Source organism: Leopardus geoffroyi, chromosome C2 (assembly GCF_018350155.1).
Source record: "Leopardus geoffroyi isolate Oge1 chromosome C2, O.geoffroyi_Oge1_pat1.0, whole genome shotgun sequence".
Taxonomy (NCBI): domain Eukaryota; kingdom Metazoa; phylum Chordata; class Mammalia; order Carnivora; family Felidae; genus Leopardus; species Leopardus geoffroyi.
Window position 1 is genome coordinate 9271701 of NC_059333.1, and position 26201 is coordinate 9297901.

The window sequence follows — 26201 nt, forward strand, 5'->3', positions numbered from 1 at the left end:
TTTTAACATTTTTATTTTTGAAAGAGAGAGAGAGAGAGAGAGAGAGAGAGAGAGAGAGAGCCAGTGCATGAGTGTGGGAGAGAGAGGGAGACACAGAATCTGAAGCAGGCTCCAGGCTCTGAGCTGTCAGCACAGAGCCTGATGCGGGGCTCGAACCCATGAACCATGAGATCATGACCTGAGGCAAAGTGGGATGCTTAACTGACTGAGCCATCCTGGCACCCCACTCTTTTCATTTTTTAAGTAAGCTCTATGCCTTGTGGGGCCTGAACTCATGGCCCTGGCATCAGGAGTTGAAGACTCAATCAACTGGGCCAGCCAGGCACCCCTTGAAACTTGGAGGTTTCTGACCAGCTAAGAACACTGCAGCTCTTGCCCAAACCTGACGTTACTTTCCAAGAGATATCAATTGGAAGCAAGAACCTATTGGCTGACGTATCCGTCCGACCAGCACACTTGACCCAGTCTTACTCTGTGCTGGCAGTGTGGTAGATTTGCAGTGGTCACCAGTCTCGAGGTGACACTTGCAGCACCTTTCCTACCACCTGTGGCTGGTTCAAACTGGTCACCACACGGCAGCGATGAAGACTCGTGTCTTTCGAGGTGTTAACTCCATAAACCGGCCTGTTCCCATTTCCACGCACAGTGCCGTGGCGGATGCCCGGCTCACTTTCAGGACACAAATCACACCCCAAATCAAGTCTTCTGTCTCCTCAGCCCTGATCTTAGCTCTTTAAACATGCAGGGTCTGCACCTGGCTGCAGCCCTTCCCTAAATTCCAGGGAGCCCCAACAAGGGTTGGGGGTGCCTGCCCCACTGGGTGAGACTCAAAGGGAGGGTCAATCTCATTTCCTGGAAGGAATCTCTGAAGGCATTCTTCCAGGTCATGTTAAAAGACTATGCCTCCCCATATTTTTTTTTTTCAACGTTTATTTATTTTTGGGACAGAGAGAGACAGAGCATGAACGGGGGAGGGGCAGAGAGAGAGGGAGACACAGAATCGGAAGCAGGCTCCAGGCTCTGAGCCATCAGCCCAGAGCCCGACGCGGGGCTCGAACTCACGGACCGCGAGATCGTGACCTGGCTGAAGTCAGACGCTTAACTGACTGCGCCACCCAGGCACCCCATGCCTCCCCATATTTAAGAGTCTCTTATGTTTTAACAGAGGGCTACCTGAGAAGTTGTGGGGGGAGGATGGGCTAAATGGGTAAGGGGCATTAAGGAAGCTACTCCTGAAATCATAGTTGCACCATATGCTAACTAACTTGGATGTAAATTAAAAAACAAAACAAAAAAAAACCCAAAAACAAAAAACAAAACAAAAAAAAGACTATGCCTTATAGACTGTAATACTTTATAAGTACATCTTAGACCAAATGACTCCTTTTTTGGCCCCTTTATATCTATTCGACAAAACTATCTTCTCTGCATAGATCAGATTAACCACCAACTGCCTGGAGCCCCTAACCATGATGTCCAGTATTTTTTTTTAATCTAAAGGAATGTGATTTCCAATTATCAAACTGCAATTAAACCTCTGATACACAACTTTTGACTAAGCAGAGTAGTCCCTTTACTTGTAGTCCCCATGGGCAAATTTATAGGTAAGAGACTCCTCCTGGAATTGAAGGGTTGGAGAGTGGATGTTGATCCCAAAACACACACCTGCTCCTTCATCTATGGTGGACTTCTTGATCCCTATGTTCTGGACACTTCATTAGTGAACTGAATTCTGCCTTTACAACCTGATCAGAAAGGTCAGGGGATTCATGGGATTGCAGACCTTATTCTGTACGTCGCGGGCAACAGGAACACTGGTACGTGGACTGTTCCGTGGGAATGAGAAAAGTCTAGAAGATCTGGAAGTAGCCCTCTTCCTAGAGCCCGAGAACTGGGGGGCGGCCTGGATGTTGGTGCGGGCTGCTTTACTGGCTCCTGTCCAGCATCTGGACATGGTCAGGCACCAGCCCCTGCCGCCCCAGCCCTTGAGAGTTGTATACTTTAATAAAGGATGCTACAGTGCATGATGAGTGGTAAGTACTGAGATATGTACTAAATCTGATTCAAAACAAAATTCAAGACCTCAGAACTCGAAAAAGCGTCCTTTTCAAAAACATCACTAAGCGTGTATCATCGCAAGAGTAATTAACGCGGTCAAAGATTCATGGGCTAAGTTCTTTCCTCTGTTTTCCTCTCTGTGCCTATAATACAATGATGCCAAGCTTCTCAGATATATGCAGGACCAAGGAAGGAAGGACTTGCCCAATCACTGCTGCTGTATTACGGTGACACTGTTTCCAGTTGCAAGATCCACACGGGCTCAATTTTGGCAGGAAGGGGAGGGGGACAAGGGGCCCAAGCCGAATAGCAATTAAATAAAGCTCCACCAGGACCTAATACTGTAAACGGGATCTGAGTATGCAAGTTAGTACGGCTGTGTGAGGAGCTCTGTGGACTATCAGAGAAAAATAAAAATAAAAAAATTATAAAATTATAAAAATATAAATTACAACATTTTAAAAAAGTACAGAAAGTTATAAAAAAATAAAACATAATTTAGAGTCTTTGGAAATTATCCTAAGGGCATTCAGGAAATAAAGAAACATTTATTCAAGAATATCTACTAAATTACAATTAAAGCAACAAGTCTGTGGCAGTTGAACTACAACCCTGCCCACCCCCTCGGCTCAGTGAGGCTCGAGGAACAAGGTGACTACCCACTCCAGGTAGAGTCCCCTCCCCACCAGCTCCTAGTCCAAGGCTCTGCAAAAGGGAAGGCAGCGGCATTTCACTCCTCATCCCTCCTCTCGGGTGGAGGCTATACCTGGGCTGCAGGCCAACAGTGCTGGGGTTCTGGTCATTCTTACCCTACTTTGCTTACAGGGGGGAGGTTATATGCTGGGAGAAGCCAGCTCACAAGACTGGAGGTCCCCCCTCCTGCAAGTAACCTGTGGAGCTTTCACTCCAAAAGAAGCAGGTCACTATTTGGGTCCCAGCTCTTCCCGAGCAATGGGACATGGAGACTTCGCCCGGAGGGAGAGGCAGGCCACAAAACAGAGAGCTCCATCAAGGGAAAAGAGTTTACTTGGAAGAGGGTGAGGAAGTTCAAGCCTAGGGTACTCTTAAAAACAATGGAGTTTTTGTAGTAAGTAATTAAGAGGAGGCTGGAAGCTCCAGCACAGCAACAAATTAAACCACAGGCCAGCTTGTTTATCAGAAATAACCAGGAAAAGAGGGAGCTAGGAAGAACTCTCCTGGCAAAACAAAAACAACAAAACAAAAAACCCCTCAAAGACTAGTGTCAAAAAATTATCAGGCTGTGGAGTAATTTACGCCTTTGGGCCCTGCTGGAAACAAGAGAGCAATCGGTCAGCAGTTAGTGGAGCCTAACAGCTGGGTGTGATACCAAAAGACACAGCTTCAGAGTGACCAGGGAGAGATATAGTCAATGAGAACCCAGCTAAGACCACCGTCATCTCAGGGGCCTGCACATTCTTCCAGGGAGTAGCGCCACAGGGCTCACACCTCCGGGGAAACAGACTTCACTAAAACGGTCTAGGCAAGTCACTAAGCAATAAACAAGAAATGAAGACAACAAAAAGACTTGGGGAGAGGGGTCAGAAAAGTTGCTATGATACATTATCTAAAATGCCCAGTCTTCAAGAAAAACTATAGGACATGCAAAGGAACAAAAGAATACAATACATACACAAGGGGAAAAAAAGCAGGCAACAGAAGGTGTCTGTGAGGGCAACCCAGGTGTCAGATTTATTCAACAAAGACATCAAAGTAGCCACTATAAATGTGTTCAAAAAACTAAAGGAAACCATGTTTTAAAAAGTAAAGGAAGGGCACCAGGGTGGCTCAGACGTTAAGCATCTGACTTTGGCTCTGGTCATGATCTCTCCGTCTGTGAGCTTGAGCCCTGCCTTGAGTGTGCCCCAGCTCTCTCTCTCTCTCTCTCTGCCCTTCACTCACTTGTGCCCTCTCTTGGGGGAAAAGAAAAAAAAGTAAAGAAAGGTACATTAACTTCTCATCAAGTACATAATATCAACAAGTAGAAAGCATAAAAAAAAAAAAAAAAAGAACCCAATGGAAATCTAGAATTGAAAGTACAATAACTGAAATGAAACTTTCACCCCTGAGGAGGCTCAGCAGTTCTATCAAAGACGAGGAAGAATCAGTGAAGAAAACCAGTCGACAGAAATTATGAAATCTGAAGCACAGAGAGAAGAAAAAATGAAGAAAAATGATGAGGGCCTTAGAGAAATGTGGGACACCATCAAGTGCAGCAGATTCCCACAAATGGAGGGCAAGGTGAGGAGAAGAGAAAGCAGCAGGAAAAATATGTGCAGAAATAATGGCTAAAAAAAACTTCCCATATTTGATGAAAAAACGTTAATGTACACATCCAAGAAGCTTAAAGAATTCCAAGTAGGATAAACTCCAAGCCATCCACATTGGACACATCACAATGAGATGCCAATGGACAAAGGAGGGAAAATCTTGAAAGCACCAAGAGAAAACTCACTCATCATTTATAAGGGAAACCCAGTAAGATGAAGAGTTGCCTTTTTATAGGAAAGGCTGGAGACAAGAAGACAGTGGGATCACGTATCCAATGGTGAATTCAAATGGTAAGTTCATTGGAACATTCATATGAGCATTTGTTACAGATTATTTAAAAAGTGCTGCTTTCCTGGGGCCACCCTGGGTGGCTCAGTCGGTTAAGCATCCGACTCTTGGTTTCGGCTCAAGTCGCGATCTTGTGGTTGGGGAGTTCGAGCCCCACGTTGCACTCTGTGCTGACAGCCCAGAGGCTGGAGCCTGCTTCCGATTCTGTGTCTCCCTCTCTCGCTCTCTGCCCCTCCCCCACTCGCACTCTGTCTCTCTCAAAGATAAACAAAAATGTTAAAAAATAAATAAAATAAAAATAAAAAGTGCTGCTTTCCTTAAATATTGCATATTCAGGCATACCCAGGGCTGATTAAAGTAGATTTGTTCTTATATTCAAAGTGTTGAAAGGAAAAAAAAAAAAAGCCCAACGAAGAGCATGCTATCTAGTAAAACTATCTTTTATAATAGAAGGTGAAATGAAGACATTCCCAGATAAACAAAAACTGAGCGAATTTATTGCCAGCAGACCTGTCTTATAAGAAACATGTAAGGAAGTTCTTCAAGGTGAAAGCAATCGACCCCAGTGAATCAAATCCATAGAAAAGGCAAAAAGCACCAGTAAAGGTAATTACACGGTTCTACAAAGACAACCTAAGTGTGTATCTCCTTTTTTCTTTCCACTGATTCTCTTCAAAAGGTTGTGTGAACGACAGGCACACAGGTACTGCCCAAGTACACTGGCGGGACACAGCATCAGTGGCACGGGGGAGGGGGTGGCAGCGCAGGTGCAGATGAGGAAGGAAATGGCCCAGGTACGGACTGAAATCCACAAGAGAAGAGCCAGAAATGGTAAAAAAAAAAAAAAAAAGGAGGTTAAGTAACACACTCTGTCTCGCTGTGTGTTTTCCTTTCTTCTCCCAGCTTCCTGATAAGGACATAAAATTACGTAACGACTATAACGCCACATCGCTGGGTTCGTGACGTGCATGGATGTCACGTGCGCACCAACAGCACAAGAAGGGGAAGAGGAGAAGCCCATGCTGCAGGAGGCCTCTGGGTTTCACTGGAATTTAGTCAGGAAGTGAGTCGATTCTGGTAAGTTAGGATGTACCTGCTACGCCCTAGACCGACCACTAGTAGCTCCAAAAATATACTGAGGAAAATCATTAAAGCGATTAAAATACTGAACTAGAAAGCATTCACTTGCTCAAAAAGAAAATTGCAAAGGAGAAATTAAAAAAAGAGAAAATAGGTAAAATGGTACAATTCTGTGAATATGGTAAAAACTGCTGAACTGCACATTTCACGTGGGTGATTTATGTGGTATGTGAATTCTATCTAAATAAAGCTGTCACTAACAACAACAAAAAGCAATAAAGCCGAGAGGTGGCCTCAGTTACGTGACCTGCTTGAGAAGCGCTCATCCCAAACAGGAGAAGGGTGGCTTATCTCAAAGGCCTTTCAGAGCACAGGCTGTTAGGACCTAAAGGGACCGGACGGTTTCAACATCTCATTCACCCATAAAATATCAGAAAGCTCTCTTCCTCAGTGTCGAAACTTTTCAGGGTGTCTGCTGCCCCATCACTGCAGGGAAAAGGTCCTGGTGAGCGGGCACATCCCTTTCTGCACCCCTGAGCCCCCATCGCTGCTGGGCGGGCCAGAGAAGCCGAGGGCCCTGACCCACAGGTGCCTCACTGACAGACTGTTTAGTAACACTGACCAGTTCACAACTGTGGGAAAGACATACAAACATCATTAGCTAGAGGAACTTGAGGGTCACATGGCAGACCAAAGGTCAAGTGGCAACCGAGTTAGTTAGGTGACCCCTGAACGGCCGAGCGACGTGGAGAAGGAGCAGCCTCAGGATCTAACAGCCGCCCAGCGGAGAGCCCAGGAGACCCAGCTGCAGTTTACGCTTGCCCTTTGGCATCCACGGGCACCACCTTTATAATAAATTTCGCTTTTCCTCATGACCTAGTTGGAACTGTTTTTTTTTTTTTAACATTTTTTAATTTTTGAGAAAGAGAGCGCGCGTGTGCGTGTGCTCGAGTGGGGGAGGGGCAGAGAGAGAAGACAGGGAGACACAGAATCCGAAACAGGCTCCAGGTTCTGAGCCGGCAGCACAGAGCCCGACATGGGGCTCGAACTCACGAACTGTGAGATCATGAGCTGAGCCACCCGGGGCCCCAGCTGGAACTGTTTCTAGCTTCTTGCAGTTAAAAGAGCCCTATCATATGTAGCTTTAAACTGTTTTACACTGTCCCCACAAAGAGGAACAACAGCTGCTCACCATCTTCAGCGAGCTTTCCTAAATTTGACAAGTAACTAAGTTTTCCTTGAGGCTAAACAGCTTCGGAGCCTTTAACCTTATAAATTAGGGTCCAGTCTCTTCTTCCGTATGTTTAGAGAATCTAACAGTCCTTATGTACGAAGTCCAGTCAGCCCAAAACTGAACACAAATACTTTACTGCCCTCTTGCCACAGAGCCAGAAACTGTACCAGGAGCCTGGGACAGAGGGACAGGCAAGGCAGGCACAGGGTTCGAGCAACCCTCTCCAGCTGTCACCAGAGCCGCCACATCCCTCTTATCACAGTGACTGGGACCTTGGGGACAACTTTAGATAGCTGGCTGGGAAGAGGGCGTCACCCCCCTCCTCCCAGTGGGACATACCTGATAGAAATCTGTTTTCTCTGCAATGACTTTCAATATTCCTGGAGCAACGGGAGGGACGGTCACCATCTGCAGCTTGCCGAAAAACGGGTTGTGTCCAGAGCTTTTATAGCGTTTCATCTTGTCTTCGATGACCAGGGCGAGGGACTGGGAGTGGTTGATCACCTCCAGCAGAGTGGAGATGGCTACGTTCTGGAGGAAGCAGTCAGACACACAGCAGCAAACGGTCATGAGGCATCTCAGCCATGACGGGAAAGTGCAGTCGCCGCCTCCTGGGAGGAAGCCAGTCAGAGAGGATGGAGATAAAGAAAATCGCGTGAAAATGGTTCACAATTCGCAGATCCTAAGACACCCTGAGGTCCAGAAGTCACACGGCCAGCAGGTGCGATAATCTCTCGTGGGGACGTGCTATCAGTCATCGCTCAGGGCCAGAGGACAAAGGGGACTGGGTCTGCCTTCAAAAGCTTGTCAGATTACCTGAATTTTGAAAACGTGTCAGGGCTCTGGGATGATTCAAAGCGTCTTTTATTTTAAAAGTTTACATCCAGTAAAACTCACATTAAAAATTTCTTTTAAATTTACATATAGTATATCCACATTTTTTGGTGTAGAGTTCAAAATGTTTTTTCAAGGCTGCTCTCTCGATAGTGGGACTCATGGCATTAGCTTTAAGAGAGGCCCAAAATATACTGTGGACTTGAATTCCAAGTGCACTGCCTCCAAGTACGGTGTCATTTGCAGCTAATGATTTGAGAGACAGACCGCACAGCAAATTTACTGTAATGGCTACAAGAGGGGACAGCGTTGTCCTGTGTTCCTGTGTTCCCTTCAATTTGATCCCTTCTTTCTTGTTTTCCAGGTTCCTCTCTTTTTCTTAAAGTGTTCAATGCCTGCTAAGGACTGAATTGTGTCTGCCCCAAATTCAGATGTTGAAGCCCCAACCCCTAATGTGCTGGTATTCAGAGGTGGGGCCTTCATGACGGGATTAGTGCCCTTATAAGACACGTTAGAGAGATCCACCCCCGCCCATGTCCCCAGGATGTGAGCATCCTGCAAAAAGGTGGCCGTTTATAACCGAGGGGAGAGCCCTCCTCAGGAACGGACTATGCCAGCATCCTGATCTCCAACTTCCAGCCTCCAGAACTCTTAGAAAGAAATTTCTGTGGTTTAAGCCACTTGATCTATGGGATTTTGTTATGGCGGCCTGAGCTTCTAAGAAGCTGCCTGTTATGGGCTGAACTGTGTACCCCTCACCCCCCAACTCTCCCAAATTCTTATGTTGCAGTCATAAGGTCCTTTAGGACCTCAGAATGTGACCTTATTTAGAAACAGGGTTGATGCAGATGTAATTAGTTAAAACAAGGTCACATTAGAATGGGCCCCTGATCCACCACAACTGGTGTCCTTATAAGAAGGAAATCTGAATGCAGGACACATACACGCACATGGAGGAATGCCATGCAGACTGGAGTTACAACGCCACGGTCCCAGGAACTACCGGAAGCTAAGGGGGAGGGCTGGAACACATCCCTACCCAGAGCCTTCAAACGGAGAACGGCTCTGCCAACAGGCTGAGCTCAGACTTCTGCCTCCAGGGCCGGAGACAATACCTTTCTGTTTTTTTAAGCCACTCAGTTGGGAGGACTTTGTCACGGCAACCTTAGCAAACTAACACAAATCTTTAACAACAGGCCTCATGAAACAGCCTACTTCTTGATTATCATTAAGCACCTTTTATGTTCCAGATCCTGTAATGGGCTGCACGGGACACCTAAAGGTCAAAACTACAGCCCCAGCCTCACCAATCTGCCATCGGTAAGACACGAGTCAAATGCACACACAGCTTATGACAAAATAAGGAGGAGACGAGTGTGGGGAAGAGTCCCCTCCCGGCAGACGCGGTTTCAGCCTGTCTGCAAACATCAGCTAGGTGTCGGGACTCCTTGGGGTGGCTCCGTGGGGCAGGGTGCTCACCGGGGAGCCGGAAGAGCGTTTCGCAAAGACGCTCTGTCTCTTCCGCGGACAGGTACACAGGGAAGGTAGCGCAGTCCAGCAGCAGGTGGCATGCGGCAGCGAAGGCCTCCCGGCAGGCCTCCCGTGAGCTCCCCAGGTCCACGACCCCCTGCTCCACGGCCCAGTCCCCCTCCTTCTTCTGGCCAGGGCTCTGGGGCACAGGTGACGGTGACTCCGTGCTTTTTGTCTTAAATGGAGACCCTCGAGCCATGAAGAGGTCAGAAAGCATCTGCTTAAACTGGGGCACGCTGATGGGCTTGGCATCCCAGGAGTTCTTCCCACCGGGGTCGCTGACCGCCGTGCCTGGTGGCCCGCCCTCGTCCCTGCGGCCTGCGGGCTCTTCGCACTTGGTTTCTTCTCCAGACGCCGTTGGCTGCACCCCAAAGATGTTCTTGTGGGCAAAGGTGGCAATCAGCTCCTGGATGCACAGAAACGTCCTCTGCATGCTCCCACCCTTCTTCCAAACGTCATCCTTGTCGGGAGACACCCTGGGGACCCGCAGGTGCTCCGACAGCTCTGGGGACGAGGCGCTGAGCCCGATCCCGCTGTCTTCAGATTTAAGGGGAGGAAACGAAGCTTCTTCATCACCCGGAATCACCGCCTTTGTGTCTATAATTGCTTCACTGTTTTCACCTTTTACTGGACTCTGCAAAAAATGGAGATTTGTAACTGTACACCATCTCACGGGGCCAAGGGATTCAAGAATCAGCCGAATCCAGCAAACCAAAGCTTGCACCTCCTGTTTTCCAGAATCATAATTCTCTACCCCAAGACAACCCCCGTGCAAAAGTGTCTAATAAAATGAAGAAGGCCCATCAGGGGGATGGAGATGGGTGCAAGCCCAGAGAGAGGCCGCTGTGTCTCCAGCTCTTTGCGCAGGCTGGCGTTGAGCCCACTTTGTACATTCATTTAGGCCTTTGAGGTTCAAAAACCTTTTGCAAAAACAGTTTCTGATCTATTTAAATTTCAAACGTGAATGAGCACATTGGAGTGGGGGTAAAATAAAGGCATGAAGAAATAAAACGAGAGCAGAGAACTAGAATGAAGGGTTTGCCCCCGTATATATAGCACCTTATCCATCCATCTACGTGTGTGTGTGTATGTGTGTGTGTGTCTACACTTTGTGGCTTTTTCAAAGGGATGCCACTGCAACCTTTGATCACCAGCCTCTCCTCTTACACTGTTAACTTACATAATATTACATTAAATTTAAAACACTTCACCATTTATGCCACTGTGCTCTCTAGGGAAGAATGAAACAGTACGCACTTCTAAAAACACGGTTAATTATGTTTATAGACAAACGCTTGAACTTTGTACCTTAAATCATTTATAGGATTTTTTTTCCCGATTAGCTATAACAGCTAGAAAAAGAAAAGGGCTCACTGTGGAAAGGAAATGTCTGTGAGTGAGTCTGCACCCGAGGGGCAGGCCCAGCGCCTCCGGGAGTGCCTGGCTACCAGCCTGTCCACTCTCCTGCCCTTGGCTACACTGAATGGGTGTCAAGGCCAGAATTTTCAAGTCATTTTTTTTTTTTTTTGAGCGAGAGAGAGAGAGAGAGAGAGAGAGCAAGCGAGCATGTGGGGGAGAGGAGCAGAGGGAGAGGGAGAATCCCAAGTAGGCACCATGCTCAGTGTGGAGCCCGACATGGGGCTCGGGGCTCGATCCCACGACCCTGGGATCATGAACGGAGCTGAAATCAAGAGTCAGACACTCAAGGGACTATGCCATGCAGGCAGGCACCCCGGAATTTTCAAATCTTGAAGCGAAGTGGAAAATAAAAACAAAAATCGAACTGCTTGGGGAACTGTGACAGTCTTCTGGGGACCCGGTCTGGCAGCGCCCACATCAAGTCAGAAGGGGCAAGCGTACCTCTCTCCCAGTTTAAAAAGAAATGGGTTTCATTACAATCCATTTCAAGGCATTGATCCTTCAGAGAAACCCGCAGCCACGAACAAGCCGCACCAGGACGCAGCGCGGTAACAGTGAAACCCAGAAACCGCCTGAATAACCCCAACGGGGCAAGACTGGAAGACACTGTAAAGCCCACAGCTAGACTGTCGTGGAGACTTCTGGCTTCCAGAACCGTGAGACAATAACTTCCTCTCACGTGAGTCACTCGGTCCTTGGTACTTTGTTATTGCAGACCAGGTAAACTAGTATCTCACTTAGGTGGTGGTGGTGTCGTTTTTTAAGGTTTATTATTTATTTTTGAGGAAAAGAGAAAGAGCACAAGCAGAGGAGAGGCAGAGAGAGAGAGGGAGACACAATCTGAAGCAGGCACAGGGCTGTCAGCACAGAGCCCGACACAGGGCCCGAACCCCCAAACCACGAGATCATGACCTGAGCCAAAGTCGAACGCTTAACCGGCTGAGCCACCCAGCGCCCCTCACTTACGCGTTTAGAGAGATACCGCCAACACACAAAAACATACACATGACGAGATCTGGAAGGTGAGTGGAAGCTAACCGACAGCTGTAGGAGGAAGGGGGGGGTGGGCAGGCAAAGTGAAGGGGTGATCAGCCTCCATGCTAAAAGCTTTGGCAAGTGTCTGAGGATTTTAGAAGCATAACTTAGATATTACCACCACATCCTCTGACCTTTACTCCTCCCCTAACCGACCCTAATTCCTTCCTGCTCCCAGGAGGGCATAAGCCTCACCTGGAGAACCACGTCAGCTCCTCGAGGCACGTACCGTGCTTCCACTCGTGGGCTCCATGTCCAGGTAGGAAGGTGGCATCTGGACCTTGCTCAGCACTTTGAAACATGTCTTCAAGGCATGCGTGAGCTCAGGTAAGCTTAGAGTCTCCATTTCCTCGGCCAGAGGCTGCACCAGGCAGCCCAGCACCTGCGGGAGGTACTGGGTTTGTACCTCAGAGTAAAGTTCCTGTGGAAAAAAGACCCGGGTTTAATGGGCTTTCAAGTTTTGATCAGAAAAAAGCAAATGCACCTCAAAATGGCACCTTAGAAAAGTCCATTTTTTAAGAGCATAAGTTTCGTGTTCGTTCCCAAATCAGAAAACAAAGTATTTTCTTTTTGATCTAGACAAATCAATGGACATTCTTCCTCCTTTTTTCAACTGTCTTTACCTTTTCTAGTAGAAAACTGTTGCCACATTTGTTTCTATATTAAGTAAATTAGCTTCCTTTGAGAAAATTAGTCAACTGCACAATTTTACCTAGAGGTACATTTACTCTCACTACTAAACAACATAGTGTAGAATGATGCCCAGGTCATCTCTGGTTTACATAACTTTGCCTCGGGGCGCTTATAAGTGGCTTAAAGTTATAGTCTCTTTTAAATAAGACACAAAAGCCATAAGAGATTAAGTTCAGCTACATTCTCTGCGCCAAAACAAACATTAAAAGTGTCGTGCATTGGGGGCGCCTGGGTGGCTCGGTCAGTTAACTTCAGCTCAGGTCATGATCTCGCAGTTCGTGAGTTCGAGCCCTGCGTTGGGCTCTGTGCTGACAGCTTGGAGCCTGGAGCCTGCTTCAGATTCTGTGTCTCCCTCTCTGTCACTCCTCCATTCATGCTCTGTCTCTGTCTCTCAAAAATAAACATTAAAGGGGCACCTGGCTGGCTCTGTCGGTTGAGTGTCCGACTTCAGCTCAGGTCATGGTCTTGCAGTTCGTGAGTTCAAGCCCTGCGTTGGGCTCTGTGCTAACAAACAGCTCAGAACCTGGAGCCTGCTTCAGATTCTGTATCTCTCTCTCTCCCCCTCCCCTGCTCATGCTCTGCCTCTCTGTCTCTCAAAAACAAATAAATGTTAAAAAAATAAATAAATAAACATAAAAAAAAGTGTTGTGTGTTTACGTAAAACCACTTTTCAGTATGGCAAGGTTTATCAGGCCAACGACACTAATGAAAAGCGTAAATATCAGCCAAGCATGGAGCGTCCTCTTCCCAGCAAGGGGCCTCACCAGGGGAATAACATCCAGAAGGAACACCAGGAGGGTACAGAGCTCTGAGACCGTCGGAGGAGGGCTGACGCTGTTCCCGACAGTGTAACTCTGCTTCGCTGGTCTACAGAAGTCACAGGAAAGAAAAACAAATCAGTTCTTTCTCCCATGGTAACTTCAAGCATTCATGACGCCTAATAAAGTTCCTCTATCTCAAACATAATGAAAGATAGCTTCTGTAATTCTCATAATTAAGCTTTTTAAAACTAACACAAAGAAGTGTCAGTGTCTTGAATCTGCTTATCTCCAAAATGGGTTTGGTCAGATCTGAACTCCATCAGTTCAGATGAGGGTGGTCCCACGCCAGGTGGGATTCCACGGCCAGCGGATCCGGAGCTCTGCTACGGGTGCAACACTAGGTCCCCAGCCCCAAACCAAAGGCATGTTCCGAGGGAAGGCGCCTGGCTAGAGAAGGGCAGGCTGAGCAGTCATTCTACTTTCCTGAAAGCAACCTGACACAGCGCCTCCCCATAACCCCCATGAGCTCGGGCACGGGAGTGGCTTAGACTCTCCAGCGTCCACACCGCTCAGCTCTATCGGTGGCCGCTTACGCTATAAAACTCAACACTTCTTTTCAAAGAAGCAGGTGATTGGTTAAATAGGTAAGTTAAAAAATAGATACGTATCGGTGCTCAAAACAGAGTAACTTTGGATTCAGCTAGCTCTCATGGGACAACTTGACCTGAGTTCACTGTCTTCACTGCAAATTACCATGTAGTTATCTTGGCATTTATCTGAGCACTTTGAAGAAGTACAGACACTCTAGCCTAGGCAACTGTTCTCCGTGTCTCCTCTGAAGAAACTTGCGCATGTGTGTGTAAAGAGACAGGACAAAGGACATTTGCAACAACGGAAAAATTGAAACTAGTGTTTTTACCAGGTGTACAGATTGCTCTCCAAAGGACTGTTAACCCACCACCAAAACAGCACACTGTAAAAAGTTATATACAACCTGATACCGCTTGTGGAAAGCCTAAACAGACACACGAGACTGTATCATTTCTGGATACGCACTTGTTATAAATGCACAGACAACATCACGGCTAGGACGGACACTAATAATCCCAGTAAGAAGGGGGAAGGTGCTGGGAAGGTAGGAGTTAGCTCTATCTGGGTGGCAACATTTTATTCCTTAAAAAAAAAAAATCTGAAAAAAAAAAAACAAAAACAAAAAAACGGCCAAGGGTTAACTATAATTTCAGTAGTGGGTGCATGTGTATCTGACATTACTTCTTGTTTTTCCTTACACTTGAAATGTTTTGTAGTTGATTTTTTTAAAAAAAGAAAGCACACCTTCTAACTCTGAAGTGGAAACAGGACCAAAATATAGTCCATCTTCAGTATAACGTGGCCTTGGGTTGCCCGTGGGTCCAGCTACAATTCATCACAGGTTTGAACACCTGCTGGGACCTGGCTCTAGGGGACACAGAGCTGCACTGTGGGAGCAGCCGGGAAGTGAGGCGCTCCCGGGTTCCCATCTCGGCTGCTGCTAACTTGCCGCGCAGCCACACAAGGGCTGCGTGTCACCGGGCCCCGGCTTTCTTACGTGATACAAGGGCCCACTTCTCCTTGGGCTGTCCCGAGGCGTTAATGAGTGCGTGTAGGGCTCTGAGGCCAGAGAAGGGCCCACAGGAAGTGACAAGTCAAGCTTCTGCTAAGCTGCTGGGTAGTGGAGGACAGTGACGGCACAGAGCATCGCACTGAAGGGTGACAGGAAGGAAGGCTGACAGGGGGACTCAGGACAAGACGGGCTCTGAGAAATGACGCTATTCCCCTGCTGTAGGGAGAGGGACCGGGGAAAGGCTCGCAGGGAGGCACGTGGATCCCCAGAGCGGGGCCACCATCCACGATGTCAAGGTGGTACAAGTCATCCGACCGAAGGTGACTTGAAGCTGATTGTGGCAGCTGAGACATTATGCTTTTATCTGACCTGTTATGGAACAATTTCAGTAAGAATTTAAGGAGACTGACGATTTCAAAACCACTCACTCTAGACACAGAGCCACAAAACTAAGCCTCCTTAAACACATCAGCCTCCAGGAGAACTGTGCAAAGAGTCTATTTAGTCAACGTAACTTGAAAATGCACAGGATTTTCATCTCAATTAATTAATTGATTAATCAATCAATTAATCAATTAATTAATTAGAATTAATAAGTAAAAAAGCTTCAGAATTATGTGGCAGAGATTACCTGAACCTTCTTAATGGCAATATTTTTTATTCTGCTAAGATTTGAATTCTTTCCCGTCGTGTGCTCAGCAGAGATCACCCACCCTGAGCCACAAAAAGCAGCTATGAAACCACAAGAGCTTCCAGTCCTTCCTGAACATTCTATAATCTGGAACTGGACACTTACCTAAAGCAGTTCTCAAAGCACCTTGTCATATAATCCCAGAGAAAGTCTGTGCTTAGGGAAGTGATCAGCAAATTCACCGTTTTAACAATCTCCGAGGCATTTCTGTTTTCTTTTATTGCACTGTAAGGGAAGGTGGAGACTCTTAACTATATCCATGAGAAACCCTTCACTATGAGAACACTGTTCCTGAAAACCTGTAATTCATTTACTTGTTTCTGGAGAGATGGACAAATCCCAAGAAAGATAAAAATGTTACTGTCCTGTTGCTTGAAAGAGTTTGCATGCCATCCTAAACAGTATTTATATTGACACATTCTCTTAGAAAGAAGTGTCAGAGGAGCGCCTGGGTGGCTCAGTTGGTTAGACGTATGACTTCGGCTCAGGTCATGATTTTGTGGTCTGTGAGTTCGAGCCCCATGTCAGGCTCTGTTCTGAGAGCTCAGAGCCTGGAGCCGGCTTGGGATTCTGTGTCTCCGACTCTCTCTGCCCCTTCCCTATTCACGCTCTGTCTCTCTCTCTCTCTCTCTCTCTCTCTCAAAAATAAACAAACATTTAAAAAAGAAATAAAAAGAAATAAGTGTCAGAGCTGTTGTGAAAAGAATCTGGTATAGAAAACCAGTTTGAGTCCAGCTGTGGGTAATGAGATAGTCTGTTGGTAAAATAATATGGTATACCCATTTGGGTGGGAAATTTGGCTAAAATTTAAATGTGTATCTTCTATGACTCAGGAAATTTATTCTATGGATTTACCCTACAGAAATCCTTGCATGATCACCCAAAGATATATGCATGAGGATACCGTTGCAAGGCCATTTAAAAATACTGAAAAATTGGAAGCCACCTACAAGTAGGTCAGCAGGAGATTGATCAATCGGTCAGGATTTATTTAAACAGATGATCAATCCTTAGTGAGGAACCTAAGACAACCATTATATTCCATCGTAGAAGAGAGCAGAGCTACTCACAACTTGCATTTAAAAGAAAAAACAGGCAATTAAATAGCTCGTAATACCATCTTTAAAATAAAAGACAGGCATCTGTATATTTATATATGCATTCAAAGTTTGGAAAGAAATGAAAACGTTTTATGTTTTTCTCTCAAGGGTGGTGGAGTATGGGTGATACCTTTTTTCTTGATATTTTCAGATATTGGTACGTTCCACAAAGAGCATGGTTACTTTCATATTTAGAAAAACAGTAATTCTGGGAGAAAAGAGCAAACATTCTGGGAGGAAAAAAGCAAACACTCAGAACTCTTGGTACATTTACAATTAAGAAGCCAGATAAATCCTCAAATAGCTTTAAAATTTCAATATATCCAATGCTAATTCAGGCAGAAGGAAACTACATCAAGAATAAAGTAAGAGGCACCAGGGTGGCTCAGTCAGTTAAGCATCCGACTCTTGGTTTCGGCTCAGGTCATGATCTCATGGATCGAGCCCTGCATTGGGGTCTGGAGCCTGCTTGGGATTCTCTCTGCCCCTCCCTGGCTCGCTCGTGCACACTCTCTCTCTTTCTCTCCCTCAAAAATAAATAAAAGCATTAAAAAAATAATAAAGTCAAAGGGAAGACACTGCACTATCTTAAAAGGAACAAAAACAAAACCCAGGGTCGAGAGAGAACTACATACTCCAAGGCACCATGTCTGCCATGTCCTGAACCTCACCTGCTCTGCCTTCAGGGTCCGGTGGCACCTGCCCTCAGCGTGCCCTTGCCTGGCTCTCCCCTCTGCCACGGGCTCCACTTCCCAACCTTACCCTCCTCCTGCCATCCTCCCGGTAAGTCACCACGTGGACACACACCAGATCCGGGTTTCCTACTCGCTCAGTAAATACACTGTGTACATCCCAGGCTGGGTGGAGACTGGCTTCAACGCCTTTTAAACCCTTCACGGTATTCAACAGGGAACTGTCCTTTCACGGCGACTGACTCAAGCGCACAGGTTTTATCTTCACGCGGGTCGCGATCCCTCACGTGTCCACTTTCTCCAGCCCCGCACACTTTATACCACACGGCAGGGGAAGTGAGACGAGCAGCATCAGGGAGGGAGGAAGAAGGGTGAAGCTGGAGGCCAAACCCGTACCTTGTGAGCGAGTTTCCACTCTGGGTGTAGCTAAGTTTAAGGTCAGAGCCGAGAGCGTCTCTGCAGTAAGAATAAAAGGCCCGGATGACTTCAAGGAACAAATTCCCAACCACTTGAGGCCCTGTGATGAAAACGAAAACAGAGAGAGGTTAATAATCCGTATTTAAATAAATAAATAAATAAATGGCATACGCATGAAATAGAGAGGAACCGTACACACAATTTTAGAGTCTAAAATGCTCAGAAACTTTAGTCTGATAATGACAACTTTAGCTGGGGGAACAACATTCATGTAAACGGCCAGCATTTCTGTCACGCACACTACGGGCTGGAGAGCGCCCTAAGCACGTTGTATCTATCAACTTATTCCTTCCTCACAACAGCCGCGCGACCAGGTACCGACTGCTGTACGGACTACAGATAAGGGGACAGAGGCAGGCAGGTTAAGGAACTTGCCCACGCCTACTTCTGCCTGACGGATCCAGGGCGCGTGCTTGGTGTGCGTTAAGTGTGCATCACCTCTGGCCAGAGACGTTACCCGGCATAAATACCAACAGAGTAGAATAGGGCAACTTTCCTTATTTTTTAATTAAAAAAAATTTTTTTTACACTTTGAATTTTTGCTTTTAATCTTTTTTTTAAAGTAATCTCGAGCCCAACAAGGGGCTCAAACTCATGACCCCAACGTCAATAATCACATGCTCTACCTACGGAGTCAGCCAGGTGCCCATCTAAATCCTTTATAATTGTGAGCTAGAACCCCACAAAAAAAAAATAACACTGCTTTTGAAAAGCTTATTAAAATGGCACAAAAGGGGGCGCCTGGGTGGCGCAGTGGGTTGAGCGTCCGACTTCAGCCAGGTCACGATCTCACAGTCCGTGAGTTCGAGCCCCGCGTCGGGCTCTGGGCTGATGGCTCAGAGCCTGGAGCCTGTTTCCGATTCTGTGTCTCCCTCTCTCTCTGCCCCTCCCCCGTTCATGCTTGTCTCTCTCTGTCCCAAAAATATATAAACGTTGAAAAAAAAAATTAAAAAAAATAAAATAAAAATAAAATGGCACAAAAGAACTAGACCAGCTGCAGGTTAGAGAAGCACTGCTGTCAATCAGGCAGGTAGAAGGTGGCTGGACATTTCTGCCCCACAACCAGCAGCCACCAGGCAATGAAGGGAGCGACTTCTCACCCAAGTGTGCAAAGGGATGAAAACAGGATTGATTCTGAGAAAGTAAAAGCTCTCTCAATGTATCCGTGTAAAAAGCAATCAGCAGATTAATCTTTGATGCTGCTTTTCCACAAAACCGAAAATGTGCCTCTGAGAAAACTTCTATTTATTCATTTTTGAGAACTTTTTTGATGATCAGCCCCAAGTATATTTTACCTACAGTATAAGAACGTTGAACGCTTTGGGGGCGCCTGGGTGGCTCAGTCAGTTAAGCGTCAGGCTCTTGGTTTCAGCTCCGTCATCGTCTCACGGTTTCGTGGGTTCGAGCCCCGCATTGGGCTCTGTGCTGACATTGCAGAGCCTGCTTGGGATTCTCTGTCTCCCTCTCTCTGCCCCTCCCCCACTCAAGTGATTGGATGTTAAGATCTTACCGTGAATGGATATCAGAGCAATTTCTATTCTCTAAGCAAGGGACAGAGGTCATTGTGTTTTTAGCTGACACTCACAGGACCACAGTGTGCAAGAGGGGACCCTTCAGGAGCTGGAGTCTAGTTCAACCCCTTTCATTTGGCAGAGGAACAGAACGAGGCCCACATGGCAGACGTGGCTCTCCCTGGGTCGTGAGGCAAAGAGAGGGAGGAGGATCCCTACTCACTTGAAAATACAATCACAGTGCATTTGAAGCATGACGTTGGACTGAGGAAACATTCTCACACAATCAGTGCCCTATGTGCCCTGTAGGCACACACACAGATGCGCACGATAGGAGCTCCAAGGTATTTTTCCAACAAAAGCGTTTGCGTTATTGTGCAAAACTTTTAAGAGGTGCCCAGACAGGATGACTGAACACACAAGGTGATGAAAATGCTTCAAGATTCTGAAATTCCAATGACTGAATTATATTCAAGATAACTTGTTGACTGTGTCTCGCCAAGTTTAACTCCCTCGACACAGGCAATCCACATCGGGCCTATGAGGATAACCGCATTTCTTTTTTTTTTTTTTCTCCTTAAAGTTTATTTAGAGAGAGAGTGAGTGAGCGTGCGCGTGCATGCAAGCGAGTGCAGGGGAGGGGCAGAGAGAGGGAGGGAAAGAGAATCCCAAGAAGGCTCCATGCTCAGTGCAGAGCCCGACACTGAGCTCAATCCCATGATCCTGGGATCATGACCTGAGCTGATTATCAAGAGGCGGATTCTTAACCGGCTGAGCCCCGCCCCCCCCCCCCCCCCAGGCACCCCAGTAACCGCACTTCTAACATTACCTATTTCCGGCTTGTCCAGAAGACTGACGAGGATGCGGAAAGGCTTCAGGTACGCATGATGGCGTTCCTCTATGTCAGCATCTGAGAACTTCTGGTGCAGTATCTCAGTTAGACCCTTTTTTTTCCCCCCAAAAAAGCCACATATTAGGATATTGTAAGACATTGTAGCACAGCATGACACTCTTGGTTTTTCTAATTTTAAGCACAGTATGACATTATTGTTTTTTTCTAATTTTAAGCATTCTGGGATAGTATTTCTGATAGAAAACCACTCACAGGGCACGAAACAGACACACACAGAATTTTCCCAACTGCATATCCGGCAACATTCCCAACGTCTACTTTGAGGTCCTACAAATCAATCTACTGAGGAATCATGATCAGGAATGTTCTGATTGGGATCTACTTTCCAGAAAGTCTCCTTTACCTCAACTAAAAGATCCTTAGAATATTTTTCAAAAAAATACGAGGACTGGTCTTCGTAAGAATTTGAGAGTTCGGATTCTGGCACAACAGTATTTCCTTTAATATCTGAACCTACAAGAGAACAAGAGCCATGAGCTGTAACAAGATCTATAATTTTAAGGTACATAACATTATGCAAGGGTCTCATGCTGCGGTATTTTTAAAAAGAGAACTCTTCCAACAGAAAACCAAATTCCAACCTGGTGAGACTAAGTCACATTTTCTTCTTCTGATAAAAAAAGTGGTATGCTAAGGATTCCAGCTCAACAGGCATCAATTTAGTTCGTCCCAAGAGTTCACCCTAACTGTCTTGGATAAGTCTGATTACACGGAATGGAAAGAGGATCATTTTTAAAATCCAGCATTTATATGGCAGTATGTGAACTCAAGCTATTCTCCTCTATATGCTCTTATTGTGAGTTCTGGGTAAGTCTATGAGGTCTTCAGGGCAAGAAAGGCATCTCATGGTATTAGGAGCATGGTTTCTGGGGCTGAGGCTAACAGGTGGGAGCCAGCACTCAACTTGTTCCCAGGTCCTCTCTATATACAGCAAGTCAAGGTCAACTAAGCGGGAGCTGAGCATTTATCAGAATCATCCTTTTGATAAAAATGCTTAAAGAGTCTGTAAATATTCTTCTTGACACCCTCCACTGGCTTCCATGCAATGGGTTCTGGCAGTTCTGTAACTAGGGAGAAGAGAGGAAGGAAAGGGTTCAGAGAACTTCCTGACTTTGGTGTGAGAAGACCTGTATGTTGAGAGTTGTAAAAGCGGAGAAGCAAAGGATTCTTTAGGGCAGTGAAACCACTCTGCGTGATGCTGTAAAGGTGGACACGTGTCCTTACACTTGTGTCCAAGCCCACAGAATGCTCACCACCACGAGTGAGCCCTGGGGGAAGCCACTGACGCTGGGTGATGACGTGCCAGCCCCAGTTCACAGACTGTGACACACGTGCCACTCTGGTGGGGAGGTTGTGGGGAGGAGGGGGAGCTGGGAACTGTGTACCTTCCTCTTAATTTTGCTGTGAACCTGAAACTGCTCTAAAATCATAAAGTCTTAAAAAAAAAAAAAAGCTGTGGAGTCCTTTCATGGTCACTTTGTGTGCCACCTGTGCTCAGGTACACGAACATGCAGATTTATAAAATTCTGAAGTGCTAGCCTCCAAGCCCTGGGATTTCCTGAACTCTGTCCCTGTGAACCAACTGTCAAAGGCTTTTCTACAAGTTTATGGGCTGTGCACAGAAACATGGGCCCGGGTTCTCAGGCTCTCCCAAAGTCGGTTCCAAATGTCTTCCAAAACTTTAGGTCAATACCACAAACATTTCCATCTGTATCAAACCGTCTGTGGGTTTGCTCTCACACCCCGCAAGCCCATGAGACTTCTTCATAGCAGCAAGCTTCTACTTGAAGGAGGTTTCACTACAAGTTTTTGTGGTATTTCAAGCTTCTTAAAATGCAATTCAGTGAGCATTTTAAATATCCCATCTACGGGCACCTGGTGGCTCAATCTGCTGAGCGGCTGACTCTTGATTTTGCCTCAGGTCATGATCCCAGGGTCATGGGATCGAGCCCCACGTCAGGCTCTGCACTGAGCGTGGAGCCTGCTTAAGATATTCTCTTTCTCTCTCTCTCTCTCTCTCCCCCTCCCTCCCTCCCTTTCTGTCTCCCTCTCCCCCAATCGCGCACGTTCTCTCAATCTCTAAAATTTAAAAAAAAACCCATTTGTTTATTTCCCTGTTTTTTGTGTGACAGCTGCAACATAAGCAAAGCTACAGCGTAGGCAGAACTCATCTGACCGGTGCCATATTCCGTCAGTGTGTCCTCTCTCCATACTTCATGATTCAGAAACATATCACCAAGACTGAAACTTGATCCACAAATCAGCACTATAAGGTTTCATGTTAACTTCGACTTTCGATTGTCGTATACTGCTCAGTACCTAGTAACCACGCATAAAGTCTTCTGTTTAGAGACATATCTCTTCTCAGGAGGGTCTGAGTGGCAGCTGACAGGATATGCACGATGTCAGATCTGAGCAGAGGAATGGCTCTCTCGTTGGAATCCTATTGGAAGACAGAGAAAACTTTACTGCAGAGGGATGCACGAGTAGATCATCGGCTTTCTGGATGTGGCCCTTCCTTACCGGTCTACCAAACTTGCTCTTAAAAAGGTAGTTCTCAAAAGGGGTTGGTTCTTCACGATGCCCACGGGCAGAAGCTACTCAGTTTTTGCTACGGAAACACCATCCTCACAAAAATGAACAAGGATGCTTCAGCCAGCTGGAAGCAAATGGTGACCGCAAAGTGGCTGCTATAAAGCTGCCTGGATCTGTCCCACCTGCCCCCTGCCCCCCACATCCTCGGGAATACTAGGGACTTCCTGGGAGAACACAAACGGCTTACCAGACATGTATAAAATGGAAAGAAGAACAGAACAATTTCCAAATTATTTCTTTGCACCAGAACATTGGAGTCCAACAGTGATGCACACAGAGACTTTACCTGTAGATGATAAAACAGCATGGACATTTCACTATCAAGTCATTTAACATCATTTGTAGGCTACTCTGTACACTCACAAAAATAAAATTAACTCTTCCTGGGAATCTTGAAACCACTGTGTTAAATCACATGGACTACAACAGTAAGGCGGAAATGTGGAAATATGGGTTCTAGCTCTAGACACTGGGGGTGGGGCGGTGAGAGGAGGTCATCGAGATGACGTGACCTGGCTGACCTGTGAGCTGGAGGCTCCTCACCTTCTCCTCTGTCCTGGGAGTGTGCGTTCTGCTTGCCTTCCCTGCCTCAGAAGCTGCCTGAGGGACGCAGCCTTGACATGGTGATGTGGCACTGACGACACCTGCATGGTATATGTGACCGACCCAGGCAAAGTCTCTACATAGTAAACTTTTACAATCTGGCAGGTGGATGCAGAGATCTACTTGCCCTGTGCCCGCCCAAGACAGGCCTTGTCAGTAAGCTCCCCGGCATAGTAAACTGGCCGCCGACCAATCTGGAGTGGCCTGCCTCTTCCTTTGGCCTCCCCCTGCCCTCTGCATGTATGGGACATTCCAGGTCACACCCAGGAAGTTCCCAAGGAGGCTGTAAACAGTGTAACATCGGACAGTGGATCAGCTGCAGCTCTCACACGTTGCATCTGAGAGCTTGAAGGGCTTGGACGAGATGGTCAGGTTCTAAGACCTCAAATTCTAGGATCCAGAAAGGAATGTCTTTAGGTTCCGGTAGGATCTTTTGACTAACCCCAAACTCCATTCAGTTACATGGATTCCAAACCAATTCAATCTATACTCTATGTCTTTTCCAAGTATAGATATACAGGAACACAGACGCAGAACAGTTGAGAAAAGCCATAAGGGAAATGTTAATTCGGAAGAGAGAAGGGAAAACACTGGAGTTCTGTAGGAAAGCTGAGCGGGAAGGTCAGGGAGGGCCTGCACTGAGGCCGGGGAAGAAGGGGTGGGGAGTGAGGGCAAGGAGCAGGGAGGCAGCATCACAGACTTGCAGGCCAGGCTGAGCGGTCAGTTTGGGGGTGCAGAGGGCCTGAAGGGAGAGTGAGACTGGTGGGTTGGGAGCAAACCTATAATTTTCTCGAGTTTGGACTTTATCTGTAGGCAAGAGGAAGCCAGATATTTTTCAAGCACGGTATGGATATGAACAAAGCTATGCTTTAACAAAGCAAAGAGCTAAGAGCAGTAAAAAACACACACACACACACACACACACACACACAAAAAAAAAAAAACACAAAAAACAAGCCTGGATGGGCAGAGGATGGGCAGTCAGAAGATTATGATGTGGTCCAGAGCAAGGATCAGAAGCTGAAAGGAGAGCAGTGGAAACGGACAAAGCTGTTCAGTTTTACCACTAGGTGGCGACAGACTGCGGGCCATCACACACCAGAGTCTAAAGATGTGGGAAGGTCAACGGAAGGGATGACCTTGCCAGGAAAGAAGGCGGCCCTCCAAAGGGCCTGGGGATGGACACAGGAAGAACCCTGACAGTCTAGGTTTGAGAGCAGACAGAGGAGAGGACGATGGCAAGAACAGGACTAACAGAGACAGTGGCTGGAGGAAGAGGGAGCCTGATGTGTGGACAGTGTGCAGTGTGACACAGGACAGGGAGGAAACGAGGTTCTAGCTACAGCAACAGACTCCGTGAGGCCTCAGAGCACTGGTCACAGCTAACTGCTTCCTGAAGGGTCCTCCTTAGGTGCAAGTACTTGTTTGAATATGTAAAGCGTTAGTTAACGCGTATGTTGAAAACAAACACCACCGTCCTGGGTTTCATTCTGGGTACTGACACCTCGAAGCCTCCTCCTCGTTTTGCTCAGCAGCAGAGCACACACGCTCTGAAGCTTGCAACACCTCCCTTTCCCTGCCGCTCTCCGAAGCCCCTCTGCAGCCCCAGTGACGGCCTGTGCCCAGGAAGCTGGGACCTGCGTGCCCCGCTCCACCCTCGTGAGAAGCAAAGCACCCACCGTGAGCTGGTAATCCGTCCCCAGCATGTACTTCTGCTCCTTGCCGGGCGAGTCCCTGCTGATGTGGCCCACCACGAAGAGCGAGGCAGGAAGGCGGATGGCAGGGCTCACCAGGACACTCCCCCAAAGGGCAGCGTAAAACACCTCCTTGCCGACCACCAGGGACAGCCTCAGGAGCAGAGCGTCTGTTCTGTGGACAAGACGTTACGGAAGGTAAGGGCTTGGTCCCAGGCGTCCGTGTCTCACGGTACCAACAGCCCCTGCTCGCCTTCCCCTGGCTGTGGGACCATTTCTTCGTGGTTCTGAGAGGCTGCCGCCTCTTGCCTTTCTGTTCTGTCCACCTGCTGGCCATCACTGAAACCGAATTTGCTAAAACAAGCACGTCGCTGAGAGGTACAGCTTCTTGGCCAACGGGAAGTGTCTGACTGGTGGTGGCACCGTGGCTCAGATCCATCTGTGGATCCTGATGCTGCAAGACCCGGTGGGTGGGCGGCTCCACCACCAAAAAGGGGATGAGCAGACCAGTCACTTTCATTAACATGTCAAATACAAAATAAAAGGTCAGTGCGACTGACTGGAGACTCAAATAATGATAAAGACAGCCCTCCATCTGAGCAGAGCCAAGGCACATTTGACTTTAGAAACACTGGGGACCAAGTTCCCCTGGGAATTTGCAAATCCCATAAAGCCTGTCACTCCATCCACAACACCCCCTCTGCTGAGTCCTGCTCTGGGACGCTCTCCTGCTGATGTCTGACATTCCTTTGTCTCTTATCTCTATCTGGGTCTCTCTCCCATGACGGGACATCAGCAACTCCACGTCCGCCCTTGAAGAGAAGCAGGATCCTCAGCGGGTCCGGGCTTATTTTTCCACGGACACTGACCAAGGCCCGGCCCCTCTCCGCTCAGTGATGTGCCTGCAGCTGACTAGGGCACCTTCCCTGTCAACAGTGAGAACGGCTTACGGGGCCAATGACAGCACCTGTCAGTAAATGGCAGAGGGAAATCTCCACAAAGCGATTTCATTTAATGAGCGAAGTGACTCAAAATCCAAAAGAATTCTACCTGTCGGGTTTCCTACTGGCAAAGAAGACAGGCAAAAATCACAGGACTGGC

At 47.1% G+C, this 26201-nt stretch overlaps 1 protein-coding gene across 3 annotated transcripts in view; it reads right to left on the minus strand.

The window, feature by feature from the left end:
* DOP1B (DOP1 leucine zipper like protein B) overlaps positions 1-26201 on the minus strand; it is a 104267-nt gene that overhangs the window by 39869 nt on the left and 38197 nt on the right. For all 3 annotated transcript variants that reach the window (XR_006718219.1, XM_045501429.1, XM_045501430.1), the window contains exons 5-15: positions 25086-25275; positions 22991-23089; positions 22528-22651; positions 20552-20661; positions 20125-20239; positions 17704-17824; positions 15621-15740; positions 13225-13327; positions 11997-12188; positions 9263-9947; positions 7289-7560 (exon numbers count right to left, since the gene is read on the minus strand). Coding sequence is in view for 2 of the 3 variants with exons in the window: in XM_045501429.1 (XP_045357385.1) it covers positions 7289-7560; positions 9263-9947; positions 11997-12188; positions 13225-13327; positions 15621-15740; positions 17704-17824; positions 20125-20239; positions 20552-20661; positions 22528-22651; positions 22991-23089; positions 25086-25275 (2131 nt within the window). In the remaining variant the exon portion in view is untranslated. The remainder of the gene's footprint in view (positions 1-7288; positions 7561-9262; positions 9948-11996; positions 12189-13224; positions 13328-15620; positions 15741-17703; positions 17825-20124; positions 20240-20551; positions 20662-22527; positions 22652-22990; positions 23090-25085; positions 25276-26201) is intronic.